The following is a 24665-nucleotide window of genomic DNA, read 5'->3' as shown; positions in this document are numbered from 1 at the left end:
CCAACTAACTCCCTCTGTGTTTTTGCTCACACTGTTCCCTTAGTAAATATCCCCAGTGTTTACTCTTTTCTTGCCAATTGTTTCTCAGAAGGCCTGCACTAACACAGCACATAACTTCAAAAGTGAGCAACACTCTGGAAAATTAATATCTTCATTATTCAACCACTTTGTCAATCTATTTTTCGATAACTTAATATATTACACTAGAATATACTAATATACTCTGTAACATTGTATAATGAATTCATATGCCTCACAAAGTTTGACTAGAAGTTATTAATTGACTTTGAATTACAAATGATTAGTCCTCCATCTAGATCCATACCTTAGGTACATGCTAAATAAATTATCACTTTTACTTCTGGGAGAATGAATTGATTTAGATTATAAAGTTCATTGCTCAATTTGGATTTTAATCATAAGTTTTCAACATGAATGATACACATTTGAGTAATATACAATTTTAATAAAAACATTAACATCATTAATTCCATATGAATCTCCTACATTCATCTGAAAAAGGAAACAAATGTCATTCCATAATCTTGTTAAGACAATCTTCCTCGCAGGTTGTATCTCAATGTCCTAATTATTTTATAATATATTTAAAGTATTTCTACTTTCAATAATATTTTGTCAGAAACCCTGGCATTAAGTCTGAAGATAAAATATGATGTCAAAATTGTTCATTACTTAGAACTGTGATCACAGGTCATGCACTACATATATGACATATACACACATAAGTGTGTGTGTGTGTGTGTGTGTGTGTGTGTGTGTGTGTGTACCTCATTTCATAACCTGACAAACACAAGAGATCTTGAGATTGGGAGCTGTTGTATACATTTAATTATTTTTATTAGTTTATACTATTGTTTGTGATACATCATGCACAGGAAACCTTCTTAATCTATCTTCTTGATATCAAGAATGTGATATTGGCTCATGTTTCCCCTCGTTGTCCGAATATGGTCTAATAACAATATAGCCTGAAACATGGGTGCACTTTTCTGCTTTTGGATGTAGACTTTTAGTTCTATAAATAATGTTACATGTACGCACCTAGGCTTAGTGGAGGATAACTAACCAACGGGTTTTCAACCAACTGTCCTCAGCTCAAGGTGGAGTTCCACCTCCTACTACCTCCCCCTGTCCTCATCCTGGATATTTCTAGGGCTTTCACTCCTCCCATCCACATGCCCATGACACAGAGTCACAGGGAAAAAATTAACCCCACAGTTAAATCAGCTTGGGCTGTATTGTTGTTATGGTTTTGTTGTGGCTGCTACTTACAGTTGTTAAGCTGTCCTTATAATAAAGATCCATTTTGAATTCCAATTTTATCTAAAATTTAATTTAAAAATGATTTTTATTAACATGTCTCATTTACATGTTTATGGAGTTTAGTATGATATTTCAATACATGTATACAGTAAGTTTTGTTCAAATCAATAGTCTATCATTTCCATTTTATTATCATTTCCTTACACTTGGAGCCTGTAAGCGCCTCTCTTCTGATTCTTCATGGAATAAATAAGAGGTTATTGTAAACTGCAGACACCCCACTGAGCTGTGGAACATAGAACTTACTCCCATCTTGCTACATTTTAGGATCTCCCCTTTCTTCACCCTTGCCAGACTCTAGTAATCTTTATTTTGCATTCAAATTGACTCCTTTGAGCATCGTCATGCAAGCGCTGACCTCCAGCATTTGCCTTTCTGTGTCTGGCTAACTTCCGTTAACATAATGACCTCCAGTTCTATCTATTTTGCAGCAAATCACAGGATTTCATTCTTTCCCAAATTCCCTTTGGCTTCCTATGCAGTGCTGTTGTCATAAGTGGAATAAAACACTGTTGTTATGAAAAGAAATGATCTGAACAACACCTTCTTTATGCATCCAAACCTAAATCACCAATTCACAGAGGTCAACACACTCACCTCTGCACCTGATTGAAATGATAGAAACGTTTCCCTGAAGGAGGCACAGAAATTTCTCAGTGTCAAGTTGGAAAAAATGTTTTTGTTTTTAACCGAAAGCCTAACTAGTATTTGGTTTTTCTTTTCTTTTTGCTCCCTGCACCCACCACCACTGGAAAGAGTTTATTGGAAAAGAATTCATAATTCACATAGAGTCTTGGAAGACTGAAGAAATAGAAGGGAGAGGTTAATAGGAATGGTACTGCATGATGTCCACTTGTGTAAGTTGTTTCTGCAAGAATATCCGGCAGTGTTTTGACCTTGGAGACAGATTTCACATGATCTTGTTTACTCTCTAGTTGAAAAGTTTTAACATATAAATTAGTCTTTCTCACTATATTTAAAGATTGTTAGTAAATATTTCAGTATCTTCATAGCTTGATGAATTTAAATATGTCTTTAAATCTAGGATGTTGACAAATAATAAAACTGACAACATTGGCTTCAAACAGTAATTTCCTTAGTTAATAAGCGAGACCATTAAGTTCTTCTGTACTAACGGTCAGTCTTCCTAGCTTAATAGCAACATGTTTTGAAAGACATTGTAATTAAAGCCTGATGAGGACATCTTAGGCAATTCTCACATTCCTTGTTCTCTCTGTACTAGTTTCCAGAGTGGCTTTAGAAATTGTCCTGTTAACTTTTTATTAAATTTGAAAAATGTTTGAGATTATAGAAATAATTACATTATTCCCTTCCCATATGTCCCTCCTTGCTCCCCTTCAAATTCATGATCTTCTTCATTAATTGCTATTGCATGCATATATGTATATGCATATACATATATATTGTCAAATATAACAATATAATGTTACCTGTGTGTATGTTTTCAGAGCTGACTATTTGGTTTGGATAATCAATTGGTGTGCTTTCCCTAGGGAAGACCACCTCTCCTGCTCCCAGCCTTCCTCAATTGCTTACAGTTTTTTGTGGGCTGTCCTGTGTTCACCTTCACCTGCCCATTTGTGTCATCCTCGTTCAGTTTTCTGTTGAGACAGCCTTTTTCTATGCATACAAGACTAGCTGCCAACATATAACCCTCCTGCCTCAGTTTTCCAAGTGTCAGTATCGTATTGTATACCACCACAGTCAACTACTCATTGCTCTCAGGACTTAAATTCTAATTAGTGTAAAATGAATAAGTATTCACATGCTTAGGTTCAAAGTACATATTGTTTTATCTACTAATTACACATCTAGTCTAGGATCTGAGTCCTTCTTAAAGCTACAAAATAAAGTAGAATCACCATCTTATAGCCAATATATTGGGCTTTGCATGTCCCTTAGAGCAAAGGATGTAGCAACCTTAAATAGATATATAATGTGATTATATATAATATGTATAATTAACACTGTGAGACTCATAATTTTTTGGTTATACTTCCAAATAACTAAGTTGTGTTTTGGATACATATATTTTTTAATGGTCATTGAGATTCAGGATATTTCTGCTGCTTGGAGAAGAGAACATAATTTTGGTACTCATCACACTACCTGAAAGCCTATAAATATTTATAAACTTAGCTATTAACCTTCTCCAGGGCCAATATTTTGATCATTCACCCATGGGTTTAATCAAACATTCTCTGGATTTTAAGATGATGTACAGGGAACATAAGGAATGATTAATCTAGGTACAAACAACTTACAAGGTCAAAAAATAAAATATTTCAGTGGACAAAATATTCTAGGTTGCTACGAAATATCAGATAGGAATGAAAACCAGACAACAAGAAGCTCCCCTCTATAAAATAAAGTGACTAATTAACACTCAGTTGTTTATTTATAACTGATAATAAAATACCTTTTGACTTCTCTGTTTTCATTTTAATCCTTGTTGGTAAGTGCATACATATTATGATGATTTATTAGAGATAGCATTTATGTACTTTAATGCCATTACTCTAAGTAATAATGGAAATGAAAAAGAATTATAAGACACCTAAATGTGTCAAACATGGCACAAAGCACAGTGTGTGTTCCCTAACTGGAAGTACCTTCACCTCTTATTTCTTCTGAACCTTGTTTTTCAGTTTCACTGTGAGGTGAAAATCTGTACATTTTCCAAACATACTCACTACCTTCTTTGTTGTTATGGTCAGATATTTGGCAAGGAGCAGCTTAAGAGAGGAAGGCTTGGCTTATAATTTGAGGACTACAAGCCATCAAGGAGGGAAGATGTGGTGGCAGGAAGCTCTGTGGTGGCTGGAGTATGCATTCACCCAGGACACCTAACTTTGTCATGTCTTGGCAAAGCAGGAAAACGAGATCAGGAAGTGGAACTGAGCTATAAAGCCCCAAATCTAACTCCAATGATGCATGTAATTTTTTCAAGGCTCCACATCCAAAAAGTTGTGAGGGATCAAGTGTAGAAACACATGAGCCTATGGGGACATGTGGCATTCAAACAAAAGCAGCTGATAGATACATTGCCATTTCTACCTTGGTATTTTTGATGTAGGAAAAATATCATGCTTCATATTGGTCTTAGTTAGGATTACTATTGCTGTGGTGAAACACCATAATCCAAAGCAACTTGGGCAGGAAATGATTTATTTCACTCACAGTTCCATTTAATATTTCATCATCAGAAACAGTCAGGACAGCAACTCAAGCAAGGCAGGCACCTGGAGGCAGGAGCTGACACAGAGGACATGGAGAGATGCTGCTTACTGGCTTGTTACTCCTGACTTGCTCAGCTTGCTTTTTTATGGAACTCAAGACCACTAGTCCAGGCATGGCACCACCTACAGTAGACTGGGCCATCTCCCACTAATCACTAATTAAGAAAATGCCCTACAGACTTGCCAACAGCCTGGTCTTATGGAGGCATTCTCTTAATTGAGGTCCCTTCTCTCAGATGACTTTAGCTGTGTCAAGCTGACTATCTAGCTCAATTATGATGATTGACACATGGCAAAGATCAATGTGACCTTCCTATCAAGCAGGATGCTTTCTTCTTCACAGGAAACCAAAACTCATAGTTACTTCCATCATTGATCGCTTCACTACTAAAATAAGACAAGATATTCCTTTTGATATGATGAGGTGTGTGCTCTGATTCATGTTTATATATTATGACTAAAGAGAAGATTCTTTCTTTTACTTACCTAGCATTCTGCCCAGTATCAGAGATTTGACTGCACTGAATTCTGTGCCTGATGACAAGTAGGTTTGTCTCCGTGTATTCTCATCAATCTATAAAATTATTACACGCCACCCAAATGACCATTGTTTTGTGGTTAAAATGGCATGAAGAAAAGAAAAAAACAGGCAATCATTATTATGGTTCTTTAATAGTTCAAGAAAGTGAAATTTAAAAACTTAAGCACTCAAAATCTGATGATTTTTAATCTATGCGCAGATACCCATCCATTTTGCCATCTTTTCCCTTTAGTATTTTACCTATCTCCACTACATAAGAAATCCAAAATTGGTAAAGCCAACAAAAAGACATGCCTTTTTTTTTTTTTTTTGCCTCAATACTTTTTCTCAGCTTGGGACTTTTACCGGAGTCATGCAGCTAAGAAATTTTCTTCTATGTAGAACTGAAACATTAGTGGTTTTCTGCAAAAGCTGCTAAGATGAGTAATTCCATTTTGCTGTGAATCACATCCTTTCTTCCAACTTATTCTGATATTTCAGTTGTTATTTGCTGTTGTAGAATGATTGCTGCATTTATACCCATCTAAAGTAAGTGGCTTTCCTAAGACGACTGATGGTCCTACCAGTAGGTCTCTGAGAAACTAGACATCATTTCCTTTCAGAGCAAAATGAAACCAAACAGAGCTTGGCATTTTGAGGATCAGAGATATTAATAATATATCAGATAGGTTTCTTAAAAACAAAACTAGAGGAGAAAAAACACCTGACCACATTTAACGAGTGTGTCTATGGCCTGATTTTATCTACAGAAGACAACTGGAAGATGTCTTTACTAATGTGATGTGGGATTATGTTTCTGCTGTAGGTGCCCCATGCCTGGGTGTGGTGTGACCCCTGGAGAAATTCTATTACCTCCACAAAGACCATTCCTTCTTCTCGGTTAATCTTTATGTGGTGAAGCTGCCCATCTGCCATGCTCTTAACATCAAAGCTGAAAACATCAGGCTCTTGAAACTTATTTAGCTTGTACCTTATCTGCAAACTTCCTAAAGCAGAAAAAAGTTACATTTTTAGTGAAAATTCCATTATGAAATATCTGAATCGTTTTAATTTTTTAATATATTCACCTCTAGAAATCATTTGGGTGTGTCTCCTAAAACTAAGTTCTAAAAGTCAGTTCCTAAGTGAAATTACAACATTTTATAAATCAAGAGTAGACATACTGCTCATAAACTGACTCCTGAAAATCTTTAACTTTATCCCTAAAAGTCAACATAGAAATTATAATGGACAAATAATCACACCACTGTCTACCACAAAAACGTGAAAATGCAAGTATTTATGCAATGCCATGGATCTTGTGATATTGCAATAACATTATTTTAATAGAATCTCATATTACTTTAAATATCCACCTCACACCCAGAAAGACAATTGAGGGATGAAACTTTGAGAAAATTTAGTTTTACAAAAATGAGACATATTTTCAAGGGACCAGGAGTATAAACTTCGGAATGAAATTAAAGTGAAATGAATGACTTTTACCAAATTTATTATTCAAATTAATAGTATTCAATTGCCTGCAGAGATTTCAATTAATTTGTTTCACAGAACTCCTCATGAATTAACAGAAAAAGAAAATGAAAAAAAATCCTCATGTACAGATAAACTTCAAGCTTGAAACAGACACTGAAGGCACACAAGAAACAAAATTATTCTTATTGTAGTAATCAGTGCCCTTGGGCCATTTGATTTAAGTAAGTCAACATGGCTGCATATTTGTATGCCAGTTTGTTTTTCTCACCTGGAGAATTTATTTCTAAAATATTCATCTTTCATCCACATACAGGACAGAGAAAAACAGTAGTAAGCATTTTCCAGTGACAAGGTTTCTGTAGCAAAGACATTTCAGAACCCACATACCATCACCCTGCACAAATGCAGCAACAGTTCTTATGACTAAATTATCCTCTGTTAGGACCAACAGGTCATCTCCTGGACATTTTTATGCATAATACTGTAACACTCCTTGAATACATTTTAGCTTTGATTAGAAGAATATATGTGTTACACACAAGAAGACATTTTATTTTAGAGTAGAACACTAAAGCTGTATCAATATTCATATAAAATGCTTAAGAGCCCCTGACAAAAATAAAATTTAAGTGTCTGGAGATACGGCTCAGCAGTTAAGCAGACATGTTGCTCTTTCAGAGGACTTGAGTTCTATTCCAAGCACCCAGGTCAGGCAGCTCACCATCTCTTGTAACTCCACTCCAGCTCCAGAGAATTCAATGCAATGAATCTGGTCACCACCAGGGGCACCTGCACTTGTGTGCCTAGACACACTCACACACACACAGGCACACTCAAATAATTAAAATAATGAGAACATATAAAACAATATTTTGTAGAAATAAACCAAAAATTCACACAGATGATATAAAATGACCAAAATTATAAAGACGTAAAACCATCTTGAGTACTTCCATGATCCTTTTAGAGTAATCTGCAGGGTCATACTCAAAATCAGAAAGAAGATAAAACCTAGACATACTCAATTTTTCTCCCAGATTCTAGTTTAGAGGCAAATACCCCAGAAAGAGCTATATCCTACTGCCCCAGTGTTCTAATTCAACCTTCTCTCTCATCTAAATCACACTCACCATTTTTGGCAATGATAACTGAGAGGTATTCTTTATAAAAGGAACTCATATACAGTAGCAAGCTTGGTGCCCTTGTTGTTCGGAAGCTGAATTTGATCATTTCTCTGCTCAGCTTCATATCGCCATGGAATGAAGCTGCATGGAAGCTGGAGTTTTTACTTAAGGAGTAATTTTCTTGAAAATTGTAAATCACAGAAGACCCAGATCCAAAATATGCAGAAATCTCTGAAATGATATGTAGATTGTATGTTAAAATTTTTACATATGAAGATATTGTTTAAGTTACATTAATTGATGTCTCAGTGCTGTAAAATGAATTACACAGCAAGAAGAAACAGTCCCAGGCTAAGATAACACAGCAAATGAATAGAGATTTCATAATGGCTTCTGAAATGCCTTCATGTTAGAATGACATATAATTAATTCATTAGTCAGGATTTACAATTGGAAGCTTAGTCCTCTCTTATCCGAGTTCACACACATAAGCCAAGCTTCTTGTCTTGTTCTTCCCAGAACATCTACTTCCTCATTTAAATTCTAACATTCATCTATCATTTTGTAGCTAGAATTCACGTATGCTCTTATAATAGGGAAAATGGAGGAGTAAGGACTTTTCCCACACTTTAGTATCAATAAGAAGAAGTACGTTTATTTTATATTATTTTTCACATTTATGATGTACTACATAAAGAAAGCAAAGTCTAGCATTAATGTGGGGGGTATGTGCTTAGCAGAGATCAACAAATGGAATTATGCAGCACTTTTGAAATAATTCATAAGCATAGCTTTTTACCAATAGGAAATTAATATCTCAAATTTACACATAGGTTTAGGCAAATATATGGGTATGGAAGAGGTCAGTGGAAATATTAGTTTTGAGTCCTTGAACTCTGTTCTCTTAGAGACTATAAGCATCTGGTTGATGATGGGTCTTATAAATGGTGCTTACTGTGTCATAAGGCAATGTTTTGGTTCCCACCTCAATTTAGGGATTTTAATGTATTAATTGTGGTATTTATAATATAGCCTTCACACACAGTATAATGTGTGCATGTAGCACAACATTCCTGATTACACATTTAGAAAGAACTGGAAAATTCAATTAGAAAATGAAGGAAAGTCATCCTCAATAAGAAGGGCTTAAACCCACACTTTAACCAAAAATGTCTCCCAGAATGTTACCAGTGGTGTGTGGTTCTTACCACAATTGATTCTGAAATCACAGCTTATTCTTGATAAGAGGGTATGACCTGAAAACTGCAGTTTTTGCCAGGTTTTCATTAAGGAACCCCCGGCGCTTTCTTTGCAAAGTTGCTTTGATTTGGAGCCAATTTCTTTTAGCTTCCTTCAAGAGAAGATTAAGAAGCCCAGAGATACTTCAACAAAGTCAATGAATTTAAATTAATTGGATGTCAGTTTTCTTCTATGAAAAACTATGAGAGAATATGTGTCTGCATATTCAGGGAAGGCTATCCAAAACAGTTACTACTTACTCTGCTCTTTTCCTCTTCGATGGTACCGATTGGTGAATAAGAGAAGCCACCAAATAAATACTCTTCTGTTTCAATTCTCTAGCAGGTATTCATTTTACTGCACACCAAATATCAGAGTGTCATGATTTCCTTATATATCAGTATTTGGTAGAAAGTATTTGTTTGAATGAGGAAGATAAATACATAAATTGTCTGAACTGCTTTGCTTTGCTAAACATGCTCCCCAAAACTAACAATACACCCTGGTAATGCAATGCTTTTTGAAACCAAGAACTGTTCCATAGGACAGGGTGTTGACTGCCCTGTTCTTTAAATACATTAATAGTAGACAAAGTAAAGGTAGATTGATGGTTAACACTGAAGACACCTAAAGGCTAATATTTGTAACTATCAATAGAGAAGCATTTTTTCATGAACTGAGTCAAAGGCCCAAGGATTAAAATATGATTGGCATACAATAACCACTTTTTGAAAGAATATTTTAAATGTAAATACTTTTGTTTCAAATAGCTACACACACACACACACACACACACACACACACACACACACACACACACCCTGTCAGGTGTCTTATTCACAGGGATACAGTCTCAAGGCACACCTACCATTGGAGCAGAATGGTCCTGCATATGCAGAGGAAGAGCAATCACAGAAGAAGCCACTGGGCTTTTCCCTGCACTTCCCTCCATGACGGCATAACTTTCCATAGCTACCACAGTGGCCTCTGCAACCTGGCTGCACCCCAGGGGTCACTGTGGCCCTTTCTTCCAGATCCAGAGCCATCCCATTCAACTGAAGAGACCTGATGCATCCTAAGAAGCCCCTCTGCCGGGTGGCGGTCCCACCTACAAGGAAAACACTGCAAATGCAAACATGTTCTTCCACATTTTATTCATGACCAAACATTTTATTTAGAACAAACAAAGCCAAGAACCAATGAAGAAGAGGAAAACCTGTATCTGATGTTGGAGAATTGAACAGCAAGATGAGAGGAGCAATTAGAAGTTGTAAAACACAACTGTTGGTGAACACTAGTGCTCAGAAAGATACACCACAAATTCTACTCTAAACTTTGGTTTGCTTCTTTTTCTCTCTTTTTTTCTGGAGAACAAATCTAGGTCCTCGTGAATGCCAGAAAAGTTCTTTATCACTGAGCCATGCCTAACCCTACACATGTGTTTTCTGAAAATGATTAAGCTTTACACTAGAGAAGTCATCTTTCCTCGTATCTTTCAAAAAGCAAAATTAGGAGCATGTTTCATCTTTATTCCAAATAACAATGTATATTGTCATGGTTGTATACTTTTGCTTTTTATTTCAGTGGGTTCTTATTTTCTTTTAAATTACATATGTGTGTGTATATGTATGTACATATACACACATATATATCCATGGTAAGTAAAAATATATTTAAAATCTTGACCTTCAGTTAGTCTAATACTTTTAATTTGACAAGTATTCCTAAGGATTAGTAGTACACTCATAGGGATGACTTTTTATTTATTTTCCACCAAAAGATGACTATTGAGTATTATTTTATTACATTTCATGTACTTTTTAGTATATTTTACATTTTCTTAAGTGTTGACCTAATCTTTATTGTTTTATGCTTAGGATATTAACGGAACTTGGAAAAGAAATTGATGAAGAAACAATGGTGCAATATTGGCACCTATCTTGGTGGTAACCAATAGCTCTCAGCCAACAACCTGGGGCTGATAAGGTTATGAATCTTAAAAGGGAGCATACTTCCATCACTTTACTGACCTTCCATAATTCCTAATTCCTAGCATTCTAAAACTTATACCCACAGAGAAGTGTAGTTCTCAACCCACATCAAAAAACCTTCTCTATACCAAATGGACAACTTTACAGAAAACCACAGGTCATAATGCAGAGATCATCAGATTGTGTGGAGCCCAGCCCAAAATCTAAATATAACTCTTACACATTAGGATCAGGTAACATCACAGAAAAGGTATGGGACATATTTGTCATCTGTAAATTCAGAGGGAGTAGGCTAGATGTAGAGCCTTCCAACCTTCAGTTTTTAATATTATCAAGTCCATTGAATTGAGACATGCAGAATACCTCAGGGTGTGTTTAGGAGGATATTTCCAGGAAGTAGGAACTAAGAAGGAAGACTTTCCCTGAACGTGGGTGGCACCATACTATAGGTAGAGGAACTGTACATAAAATTGGAAAAAGGAGAAAGCCATTTTGTCATCTCTCTCTCTTTTTCTCTCTCATATACTATATTTAGTTGTTGAATCTAGAGTTCTTTGCTATTATTTATCCTATTAGAAGAACTTGGACAAACCCTTAGGCATTCTTTCTGGGTATGGAAAGGAAGGAGTTAATTTCATCCAGAATTTGAAAGCAGCTAACAATATTAGTAATTCCTTCTACATCAGGACAGTCTTTGGTCATTCTCAGAGTCTCTCTTCTGCCCATATTGTCAGGACATTTCTCTTCTTTCCACTCACTTTGGCTTCATACCTACCTAGCACACCATTTGCTAACTTAACTCAGTGAGCACCTGCGACTCAATCTCTTTGCTCATGTTTCTTCTGGAATTCTTACTAGACTTTAGAGTTTCTTACCAGGATAGGGCAACCTACCATCCATGACAAATCACTCTTGGCATGGGAACATTTTGGAGGGCCTAGAGCTGCACATTGGGTGTATTTTAATTTATGTTATCTTACATAAAACCACAGGGTATATATTTCATAGCATACAGTAATAGAAAATCATGTTGTCATGTGTCTGTTGATCTGACATATAACATCACTGTAATTCAGGGGCTTGTCCAGTGCTTCTAATAGCATAAATAATAACTAAGGAACTATAGGCTCAACAACTAAATTGCTTCATTTTCATTTATTCTAATTAATTTTTCTTGCTTATTTTTTGTGAGGAGAGTTATATACATATAGACATTCATGGGTATAATGAGGAAATAACAGAATGAATACATTTAGCTTAAATCACATATGGTCATTATATCAAGGCAGTCTCACTTCTCTCCAGTTGAAAATTGAATCAAAGAAGACAACAGTTCCATTTTCTTTCATGTCTCAAGCCATCTGTAGTTTGAAATGTATTTAAGTTCTCCATGTTTTATTGAGCAGTTCTTTGTGAGGTCCTGTATCTGATACTGGAAATATGAAAATATGTATTTGATATGTTCTCAAAGGGCTATTGTTTGCTAATATATTCAGAGAGCTGTTTGTGATTGCTACCTGATGCTAATGTATATATAGAAATAAATACTAGAATAATACTAGAGGGTAGAGTAACTAACAGAAAATACTTTATATATATATATATGTGTGTGTGTGTGTGTGTGTGTGTGTAATATAAAATACAACCTTAAATATTGTTATAGTGATGAACATCTAACTTTGAAACTAGAACTTCCTTATTCCATCCTTTCAAAGAGTTTAATGCTTGTCTAATAAAATTATTTTAATGCCACCTTTATTGAAAATGTAATATCTAATTAGACATAGTTGTATCGTGCATGTGTGAGGATTTGTAACTATACCATTGGGTTTCCAGTCAGTCACTTTAGTTTGGACAGAACTCTTCTGAGAAACGTGTCTCATGTAAATAGGACTGTGCTTGGAAGCTTAATTAAAGATTGCAGTGCCTTTCCAGGGTTAGAGTATGTCCAATTAAAATGAGTTGCAGTTTGATTAATTGATTGTGGATGTTTCTGCTGAGCTATTTTGTTGGGAACTATCTTCCAATTAATTTTCTATCAATTTACTTGCCATGCTGGATCAGACATAATGAATTCCGGAACTTTACAAACACTGAGTACCTTGTGCAGAGAATGCCTAAGCTTTCCATGTGATTGAGTTTAAGCAAATCCATTCACACATATGACAATACCAAGATCTCATACCTTAACACCTGGCTAGATGTTGCATAGGAAATAAATTAGGGATACCTGTTGACTTCATCCTTCCAACACATTCATTATTCTCAGAAAATTCTTCTAAATGACAAGTATTACTGTCACAGAATTGGAGCTGGCTCTTTCCTGTGCTCTTTTCCTATCTTTGTGGCAGGAAGACTTTTGAGATTAAATTTTGACTTTTTTTAAAAGACAAACCATTCATGTGCTCTCCTCAAATATTATTGAGGATTACTTGAGAACAACTCCTTCATTGCCACAGCAGCCTTAGAGAATGAAAGAGCTCATGACTGCTATACACAACTTTAAATTCAAGGCTACAGAAGTGAAGGCTCTCTCTGATTGTGACACTGTGGTAAAGGAAGACAGATCAAGTCCCAACCACATGCCAGCCTAGAGCAAGAAATCAACAGTGCATACAAGCTGGGCCCAGAAGCATGCTAGGAAGTTGGAAGTGCTTGGAAACTAGAGCCTCCTCCCAGCACAGCCATCCTGAGGGAAGACAGCCTCACAGAAATGGTGATGTGAGCTACAGAAGGATGCCACACTAGAAGCTTAGCTTTAGTTATGCTGAGCAGCAATCTTAATTGTACAGAGTCCCAGGAGCATGGGAGAAAAGATTATCATTGTAGCTCATGTTCAAAAAAACGACTGCCATTGAATGAAGCTACTTGTATAAGAAAGACTGTCTCCAGGCCTGTGGAAAGCACAACCATGGCTCTCTGATTTGAACGTAAGGAAGTATGTTTTTATTATTATTTAAATTAAAAGAAAACTTGTTTTACATGTCAATCCCAGTTCCCTCTCCCCCCCTCCTCTCCGGCCCCTCACTGACCCCCTATCCCATCCCCTTTCTTCTCTCCAGAGTGGGTGAGGCCTTCCATGGGTAATCTTCAATGTCTGTCATATCATTTGGAGCAGGGCCTAGACCCTACCTTGTGTGTCTAGGCTGAGAGAGTAACCCTCTATGTGGGTTATTCTCATAGTCCATTCATATGCTAGGGATAAGTACTGATCCACTGGAAATGAGCTGTTGGCAATATCAGGCACATAGTTATGTGCTCTACTGTTAAGAATTTGTATTCAGTTCAAGGGTCATTAAGGTCTTCCTACTAAGCACAGGAAAGTCCACTCACAGGTTTTCAGACAGATAATGAAAAAGAGGCCACAAGTAAAGAAATAAAATGCCTAAAACAAACGATATGAGCACATGAAAGAAATACAACTTTTGTTTTACTGAATTTTTAATGAGAAAACACAATTACTATCAATGAAAATTAGGCTGAAATGCAAATAATTACAATAAGACTATTTGATAGTCTCTTACCATGGCTATATTTTAGCATATCAAAAATGAAAGTCTAAAAAAGAAATATGAAGAACATATTATAATTAAAAACTTACATTTTGAAGGTGCTTTTAACAATATGAAAATAAGAATTTATGAAAAGGCTAGAAGATACTGGTGATAAGCTTATATGAAAAAGACTTATCCAAAACATGAAAAGAAGTTTTTAAAATGACTATTTAGAAAAAGGATGACCCTGTAAAAAATGAGAAATGAATCTGAAAAGCCACTTCATGTATCATCCATGTGGTCAATGGAGATAGGGCTACATCACCTGCTCATTACATGCATGTTCTATGACCAAGTAATTACAGTCTTTCATATTTGCCCAACAGGATACAAGCACACACACATTCATCTCCCTCAAAAATTACAAAGAAGTATTTGCAGTATCCAATCTTGAAATTACTAAAGAAATATATCTTTGTATTGGTACTTTGGATCTTCCCAAAGATCACAAGTGATAGACACCCTTGTTCAGACAACCAATAGGAAGAACTTCAGCCTGGAGCACCAGTGTGATTAGTTTCCAGTATCAACTTTTGCGTGGGAGATTTAAGCATTGCTTGCTCCACGTATTTGCCGGTTTGACGCAATTCAAATGTAACATAAATGACTTCTCACTAAGTCAGGGGTCCTTACTTCCAGCCCTCATCCCAGACTATTCAAATGGAGTTTAACTTGTGTGAAAACTTGTCAGTAAAAGAATTTAGACAGGAAACGAAAATTGCAGAGCTGGTTGAATGAAAATCAATTCAGGCCTAATTTAAGAAGCTTCTGGGGGGAAAATGCTGAGTTTACAAACCGAAATAGAAAATGACCACTGTCACATTTCAGTTTAAAAAAATGATTGATTCTTTTCTCTCCATCATTTCCGTGGTTGGAGAACATTTGTGAGTGAAAGTAGCAGTGACTTTTACTCATGTGTTCTCAGTGTTCTATCAAGGTCAAGGACAAAGACTCAATGCTCTGAGAATTTCCAGGATTTCTAAAGTGATGCGCAGCATTTCTGAGTAGAATTGTTTAAGATGTTTCAAGAATCACACACATCACACACATCACACACATGCACTCATTTGGTGCTTTTGAGCATGTTCCCAAGCAAGGCCCTGGGTTCAAATCCACAAATCATCAAATAAAGAGAGGAGGGGATAAGAGCACAATATTGACCATAATTTTTCATTACAGGAAGCAACATGGTATGAAGTTTGGGTTTTTGAGAGGAAAGGAGATGTCTATTATATTGATGCTATAGTTTCCAACCTAATTATCATACACTTGCTCCAAAAAGAGTTTTGTTCCTTGTTATTCCTCCTCCACTGCAAACAGCCTCTTGCAGTTACATTAGGTGATGATAATCATTCTGATGTTATCTTCAGGAAGATTGTTAAAGCCATGCTATTTCTCACCTCTAGTGTAGCACACCTCTGCATGCATTCACCATTACCCTACTTCAATCTCAGTTGTCACAAACAACTGCTGCCCAGGAGCTCACATTTTTTTAGTTGTGTTTTCTATATATTTCTACTTGTTTTCTTCAGAAATGAAGGCACTGCTCTTGCTTCAGAGTTCTGCTCTGTAGTGCAAACACACTCTCTGCTTGGTCTTCAGTGGCACACAGTGTACACACTGTTTTAATTCTTTTATGTTATCTCAATACAACAGCCGCTACTAAGCTATGATGGAAACTCTTGATATTTAAAAATTTAAAAAAATCTCACATATATGTAATGCCAGTTAGACACTGTCAACCTTCTTGTCTTCAAATGGAGAAAAAGATTGGTCAAATTAAGATACCTTGAAATATCTGCAACTTCTCTTTGTGTATATATTTAACATCTCAAGAAACATTCTAAAAAAGCTATTGAAATTTCTTGTGTTTTAAGCAGATAGTATATGAAGCAACTATTATTTGCTGCAGACTTGTATCCATGCAAGATGCACTTTTACACTAAATGCTGGACTAGTAAATCAATCACTCTTAGACTAAGCCTAAGTTAGACCTCCAGTTTTTTCATATATCTAAGCTTTTGCTTCTGTATGAACAGAAATATTTTTATTTTCTTCACTCTCCAGATTTAAAGGATTTTATTAGAATAAAGTTGTGCTGGAAGCTGTAGTCTTACTTTGAACAATTATGTTGACTTCACTAGTTTGTCCCTACACCCAAATATAAATGACAGTCATTATGCACACTTGAAAATACTGATTAGTCATAATTATTTCTATGATGGACGGATGAACTACAAATTAAACTCTCAAACTTGTAAGTAAAGGGTATTAAATTACCCTATAAAATTTCAACCAGAAAAATCAATTACATTGTATTAATGCAGAGATTCTCAGTCACCCATGTAACCACTAGCTCTGAGGAGAGAATGAGACTTAACTCTCATCTATTTATTAGTATGTGAAGCAAGAGTTCCCAAGCAAACAGACCCTTCACACATGACATGTGTTACATACATATAGACTCTATGAATGGAAAAGCCAGGCTTCCTGGTGAGCATATGACTACAGGGCTGGTGGGATTTTGTTGAAGGAGAGGGAGGGAGACTGTGAGGTGTTTTCTCAGATTTCTTTCTATTATAGCCTGAGACTTATTAGAGATGTGAGACCAGGGAGCAGATTTGATCACTGCTGTGAATTCAGATAAAGGAAGAAAACAGGAAAAACTGACTTCAGATGAAATTGAAAACTAGGATGCAATATGAGGAACTAGTGGAACTACAAGGAACCATCTTAGATGTGTGGATATTGTTATGAGAAAGTCATCAAATGCTGACAGCAACAACCAATTCGTGTGCAAATTGTAGGCAGCTACATATAAAATGTGTCCCCACTCTGTTTCAACATATCTACTTCAGCTGGGACTGCTGATAGCTGTGGTGCAGATCTGCAATAGCCTGCTTCCAGTGGTTTCCTTTCATCCATGTCCCTCCTGGAAGTGAATGGGAATTAGAGAAATAAATAGGCTAGGTCTTGGTACCCCTTAGTACTAGATCCCTGTTCCTTGCAAAGGGCCTTCCATGACTCAGTTTACAGCTCAGCCTGCACTCCCTCATATTTATTGTCTCCAATCATATTGGTTTATTCCTGTACCTAAGATCTGTCACACTCACTGTCACCACTTAGCATTCTACCACTTGAGAAGTTCACGGGGTCTATCTCTATTCTGCTCCCTCTAGTCTCGACTCAAGGGTTAACATCTCCCCATTACCCTGTTTGAAATGGAAATTCCCAACACTAATCATTGCCCTACAACCCCTTCTCCTGGCTCTGTTTCTACTTTTTTCCCACTATTGAAGTGTGTGTGTGTGTGAAAGTGAGCCCATTAGTGGAGCCCATTCTATATGGAAAGATACCTTGCTCAACCTAGACACAGGTGGATAGGTGTCTTGTTCCTGCCTCATGGAGATGATGGGACAAGATAGACTTAGACTTCCGAGAGGGTGCCTTAACCTCTCTGAGGAGAAGATGGATGGTGTGGGGCAGACTGGGGGAGAGGGAACTGGAATTGGAATGTAAAAAATAAATTAATAAAAAATTAAAATAAGAAGTGTGTGTGTGTGTGTTGTGCAAACACATATAAATATATATGTAACATATGTTCCTTTCATTCTCACCACTGTCTACTCTTTCTCTTCCACTGAAATATACTCATAGGAAGGCAGAGAACATTTTGCTCATAGTAAGTGCTTCATTAAACTCTCTCTAATTACTGCTGATTTTTTGCTAGTCTGCCACCCACTGAGCTCTAATTCAGTGTAACCTTTTTAATTATAATTTGTCTCTCATGGAGTCTGCCTGTAAGGCAAAAACTCTTTATCAGCAAACTTTAAAAAAGAAAGAAAGAAAGAAATATCATGATTTGTTTGATAGGAGTGTTGTAAATTGGAAGATTAATATTTTGTGTGGTGGGAATTGTTTTGTGAACTAAAAAGCTGTCCCCTCCAGAGAGTTGTCTACTTGATGGGTAGGCATAACAACAAAAGCAGCCCCTTGGGTAGCATTTTGATTGTTGGACATCATTATACTATATCATGTCATTGTACCCCAGTTACCTTTAAGTACAAATAAAGATCTTTATTCATTGAAAATATAGAACTTTTTTTTTTTTTTAGGGAAGAGATATCTTTTTCCTCCACTGCCTTTGACTTAAACATAATTAAGATTTCCATTGTTAAAATTTCCCAGTGACAAAGCCACTCTAAATCTGAACACATATGGAGATGTCAAAGGCCCAACTAATTGCCTCCATAAAGATGAAATCTCTTCGATCTTTATTCAAATTATTACATATGATTGATGGCAAAAGACCTGAGCCTGTTCAAAGCAGTTTTCTGATGTCATACGATACTTCATTACTGCCACCTGAAATCAAATTAAGGCCAGGATTCCTATCAGGTGCAATATATAGTGATGCCATCTCTGGGAAGTTGAAATTCCTCCCAAGGAGGAAAGGTCATCTCCAGGCAAACTGCAGCATATTTCACTGAAAAATCTGAGGACAATTTCAGCCTTCTCAATTTCCAAGAATAGAAAGGCTATTTCCAAGCCACTGACAGATTTTAAATTGCAGTACCTTTTTGTTGTGACCATCTCTCATTTTTTTTTTTAGAATTCAAGCGATATCTATGTCCATTTCCTGACTGAACGTCTAGTATGGCATTAAGAGAAAAGTTATATATTTCTGCTCAAGTGTACTTCATTGTTTCTATACTCTTAAATAAGCCAGCTGAGTGACCACAAGTTTGTGAGTAGAATATCTATTAGGATGTTTTAGTTGTGGAAGCTATTCATTAAATTTGTTTTCAGGGAAAGAATAAATAATGACAATAATGAGGACATAAATATATTAGAAGACCTAAATATATCTTCGTCAGATATGTCACAAGGAAACTCATGCCTTTCAGTGAAAGGGTGCTAATAAGATTGTTAGGCAACAGAAGGTGTAAGGGGGGAGCTGAGGAATTCTGCTCTAAATATAGCCATTAAAGATGTCTGGAATGTAATTTCTGATAATTCATCATTTATCCTGCCTTATGTGTCTCTGAGTCTTTGTTTACATTAAAATGTATGAGCTGGGATCAAATCAAAGATAATCCTTGAACTTCATGGTCCATAACTTCTGCAAAGTAATTAGCCAAGAAGCAAAGGAAAATTAAACACATGGAGAGGAATTCCAGCAAATGTTGAGTCAACGGACATTGGGGAGACACTATAAAGTAAGTTATCAGAAGAGAGCTGAGAAAATGTGCACTGTAGAAAAGAAGCTGTTGAAGCTGAGCGCTGTCTTTTCTCTTTCCTACCATTTTTTAATGCAAGGTGCAGAGGCTGAGGCACATCAATGGTTGCCACTGGCTGGCATTGCAAGGACTCCTCATTTCTGAATGTAGAGATAATCATTTCCAAGATCATACTAAAATCCCCAGTGCAATACACAAACTATAACAAATCATGCAACCTCTACATATTAAGCAGGCAAGGTATGCAGAGTGAGCAAATAGTCACAGAGATATTTGAATCTCTTAACTTATATCTTTCTGTATGTAAATCACCCCCCCTCCTCAATCATCCTCTTCTAGGAAAGGGATAATACCTATTGCATGGATTAGTTATTATCAAGGAATCGGGTACCTAACATAGACTAGAACCTGGGTTTTCAATAAATACTGCTTTGGTTTTGCTGCTAGATCTTTATCATTGTTTTTTCAAGTTGGGATTATTTTATTGTGGCTTATCTCTAGGTTTGCAGCATATATTCAGTGTTTTCTTTTGTTCGTTTGTTTGTTTGTTTGTTTGTTTGTTTAAAACTTACCCACGAAGAGTTGACTATTGAGCTGTAAAAGGACATGACCATCAGTGGGAGCAGCTTGTATCTTTGGCAAGAGCTCATCCACCTGAAGTGATGCCTCTTTCATGTTCCTTTCAACTCTCACATGATGCCACTGGTTGTCATTGAAGTGGGTGGGTGACTGCACTGAGATTTCAAAGGGTCCATTCCCCACATCAAATGAAAAGGTTACTGTTGTAGGTGCTGGAAATATCAGATATGAGGGTTTTCCAGGTGAGTATTCAATATATGTAAGACAACAATCATTAGACATAACGGTCATTAGACACAAGACTTGCATTTAGAAGGAAACAGTGGCATCCAAATAGACATCACTCTCCGGATGTGGAATGAGACAGTATGATATGTTTTGGCGATAAAAATAATAGATCTTTAAAAGTTCAGCCTCTGACTTAATTTTTCATATCGCTAAAGATTAAAACTATTTAGAGAAAGCACAAAACTAGCATCTATAATTGATTATAAAAACAATTGCCTCATTGACTTAAAGTTTATATAATTTAACAGCATGAAACACGCATTTGATATTATGCTATTAGTAGAAGACTGTGAATATATCAAAATAATCAGTGGTTCATTAAATAATTTTGTAATTAATATTAGTCATTAACAAAATTTGTCTTAAATTTTAATTACTTCAATTTAAACTTTTATTTCACTGCTAATGAATTTATCAATATTTTTACAAAATTATCAGTTAAATTATTTTCTTGCAAAGTTAACTGAAGAATTCAGGACTAGATGATGATATCCCAAGACTCTTCTGGAAAGGACACTTACAGCGTAGTTCTATCCTTATGAAGTCACTGATTCCCAGGTTCTCTAAAAATACCCCAGAAAGGGCTGTGGTCTTAAAGAAGAAGGACACATCAGCACTGAGCTCTCCATGGAATGTGGGGAAGTGGAGGTAGGAAGCCTCGGTATTAAAAGATGCTGCATTCCAAAATGGCCCTGTTTCGACAAAACACAAAAACGAACAAATTCAAAGAGAAAACAAATTCATGCCGTACAAGGAATGCTGTAACCGTAATTGCAGTTTCTCCATTTAGTATCTGCCTGTTTAAAAACATCACTAATTCCTATAAAACCACTTTCCTTGTTAACTATGTTCAGAGGTATGGGCATAGGGTGAGCAGTTCTACAGAGACTGAAACCCTGGACTTTTTCTTTCCAACATACAGCAGAAAAGTTTCATACAGAAATGCCCCCAATAAAAGAAAACACATCTGCATCCAAAATCCTATCCTCAGCTAAAGTAATAGGTGAAGAAACCTTAATTAATTGCTTAATACTTTTGTATCTTGAAAATGTAAACACTTAGTTACCTTGACTCAAAAAAAAAAAATCCCTACGGCAGATCCTTACAACCTGCACTTATTCCGATTAATGGCCTTGCCAGTTTTACACTAAGATTGGCATTCTGAATATTCCATGTAATTAAAGACCCAAACACACTTTGTCTATATAGCACAGCAGTTCTTATGAAAAAATTTTTTTCATTCAAAAGTCATTCCTTGCCAACACATAACAGGCGGGTAGATGAAAAGCTTTCTCTAAATATTTACAAATACTCAATACTTGGAATAGATAGAAAACAGTAAAGAGCTTGGAATATCAGTTTAGAGATCAAGGAAACAAACAAGCATGTAGGGGTTGGAGAAATGGCTCAACAGTTAAGATTATGAATTCATTTTGCAAAGGACCCAAACTTGGTTCCATCACCTACATCATACAGCTCACAATGCCTCCCTAGCTTCAGTTCCAAGATATCCAACACTCTTTTCTGGCCTGCAGAGGTGACTTGACCCACCCCACCCCCTCAACCTACACATAGACACATAATGAAAATAAAAATAAATCTTAAAACAACTAAGTTAATCATAATTGCTGCCTAAGTACAATGTATTCATCTTCACTTTCTTTGGTAGATATTTGAAACTTCTTTTGAAAAAAATATTTGAGTGATATGTAGGAGGAATTATGGAAAAAGAAATATAAATTCAAAGGCAGGTTTGCCAGGATGAAATCCAGCTGGCTATACAGAGAATTATCAGAAAAATGTGTTATGAGCCTCTGCTGCTGCCAGCAAGTTCTCAGTGCACCAGCTAGGACTGGGCATCCTTAGTGTGAAGCCACTCCACCCACCTCTCATGAAGGAATAAAATTTTTCTATCTAATTTACTGTCCTACAAGAAGGACAGTTTGGTCTTCCAGAGACAAGAGCAGCTGTTCTAAAGAAAGAGTTCATGGTGTTAGCCAAGAGCAGAGACCCAGCTACTTAAAAATCACAAACATGACTGTTTCTACATGCCCCTTTCCAGTACTAACACTGGAAAGAACAATATGCATCTATTGTTTCTTTGTTTTCATTCTGTTATTTTTTTGTGAATCTGACTCAAAAGTCAAATTTCTATTGCATGTGGACAGTTTAAAACTGAACTTACGTAGTTGGGAAAAACATAGTCTGTGATATGTACAAATTATCTGAGGTCTGCCAAGGATATGCTTTATATCCTTTTAATAGTTACATTAGTACTATACCCTTAGATCAGTCTGTGAAAAGATGCACAAAAATGCAAAATGTCATCTTAAGGGTAAAAGCACATCTGTTCTTTTTCACATGCTTACCTGATCTCCTTTGACAAGGAGTGACATGCCTTTCTCTTGAAATGCTGGATATTAAATCAAAATAAATTTGTAACTTTAAATTGTGGGATATTGCTAAATATGATCTCATGTGCTTAGAAAGGGGATGATCAGGATTCAGATTTAAATTATGTGATATTTTATATCATTGTTTCATATATTATATAATCAAGGCTTTATTTGTTGCATATTATATTATAACTCACCCAATAAAGCTTCATATGGAAGACTTTAGATAATGGTTGGAACTGAAGGACAGTCTTTGAATTGCTTCTCTTACACAATAAATGCTCTCAGGCTAGTGAAAATAATTCATTGCTTTAGGAAGCTAAATCACTCTTACACACACAATAATGCATATTGTCTAGTTAGCAAAGCCCATTTTATGAATTTACAATAGATAGAGAATGAGGTGAGAACATTTTGTGAGATTAAGAAATTGTTGCTAATTCAAGACAGTTACCAAGAAAACCAAGGCCAATGAGAACATTGGTAGAATGGTGTGCAAAGGCATGTGATGCCTCAGCTACTTATGTCCTGTGCACACAAGAGAAACTGGCAGTCTCAGAGAAATGAGGCTTGGGGAGGGGAACAAGCAAGAGGTAGAGATCTGCAGCAGTATCAGGAAATTGTAAGTCCTTGAAAGTGGATTCTGTAAGGAAGGGGGTTGGAGAGTCCCTAAGCAGCCCAGGAGCAGAGCTGAAGTATGGCATGATTTGTTGCCAGGCAAGTAAGATGCTTACCATTTCAATGAAAACAAATCAGGAAGGGCTAGGCTGAAGAGATGGATCAGTTGATAAAGCACTTCCTGTGCTGTGCTGTGCAAGTACAAGGGCCTGAGTTCAGAACACCAGCGCCCATGTACTAAATCCAAATGTGACAGCATGCTTTGTAATTCCAGGGCAAGGGTTGGGGAGACAGGTCAACTTCAGTTTCAGTGACAGGCACCTTCTTCTCAGAGAACAAGGCAAAGAATGACCGAGAAAGATACCTGATGTCAACCTCTGGTCTCTACGCACATGAACTCACATGTGCATGAACACATACACACAAACAATACATCAAGATGTATTATTCTACAATATGAATGCTTAGTACTAATTAATTAAGTAATAATTAAAATATTATCTAATCAAAGCAATATGAATGGTCACAAAAGTTTAAGTTTCTTTGAAAACATTGTCTTTAAATTTCCATAACTATATAATATGTGTAGGTATATAAATGTATATGTATCTATTATAAATCAGTGTCAAGATTCTTCTTATTTACACAAAAAGGAACTCGTAATAAGTATCTGATTTCATGTGTAAATTTTTTATAAAGCCCCTTAAGTAATTAGAATTTAGTACTATTTAATACTACATGTACTTTAAAAAGTTACTAAGCACTTAGTTCTATTATAAGTAGAATAGCCTTTGAAAAAGAATCTTAGAAAAAGCATTATTTTCTTAGGATTGGGGACATAAACAAATTAAGGGAGGAGAGTGATGAGAATCCTTTCTTGAAAGTAAATTTTATATATATATATATATTTATATACATATATATATAATATTAAAATATTGACAAGAAATATTTTAGCAGTCAAGTGCATCTTCTAAATATTTATGATCCATTAAAATGAGCTAAAAATATAGAT

The 24665-nt window shown here is 36.0% G+C and overlaps 1 protein-coding gene across 6 annotated transcripts in view; it reads right to left on the bottom strand.

Moving 5' to 3' along the window:
• The window catches only part of Cntnap4 (contactin associated protein family member 4), a 280275-nt gene that overhangs the window by 18558 nt on the left and 237052 nt on the right, over positions 1 to 24665 (bottom strand). For 5 of the 6 annotated variants that reach the window (XM_027406068.2, XM_035441454.1, XM_035441456.1 and 2 more), the window contains 6 exons: positions 21158 to 21328; positions 20342 to 20560; positions 9853 to 10092; positions 7752 to 7976; positions 5998 to 6131; positions 5091 to 5178 (listed from right to left, as the gene is read on the bottom strand). In XM_027406068.2, coding sequence (XP_027261869.1) covers positions 5091 to 5178; positions 5998 to 6131; positions 7752 to 7976; positions 9853 to 10092; positions 20342 to 20560; positions 21158 to 21328 — 1077 coding nt within the window. The remainder of the gene's footprint in view (positions 1 to 5090; positions 5179 to 5997; positions 6132 to 7751; positions 7977 to 9852; positions 10093 to 20341; positions 20561 to 21157; positions 21329 to 24665) is intronic. The other variant, XM_035441457.1, reaches the window with a different exon arrangement.

This window comes from Cricetulus griseus, chromosome 3 (genome assembly GCF_003668045.3).
Source record: "Cricetulus griseus strain 17A/GY chromosome 3, alternate assembly CriGri-PICRH-1.0, whole genome shotgun sequence".
Classification (NCBI taxonomy): domain Eukaryota; kingdom Metazoa; phylum Chordata; class Mammalia; order Rodentia; family Cricetidae; genus Cricetulus; species Cricetulus griseus.
This window is presented reverse-complemented; position numbering and strand designations above follow the sequence as displayed.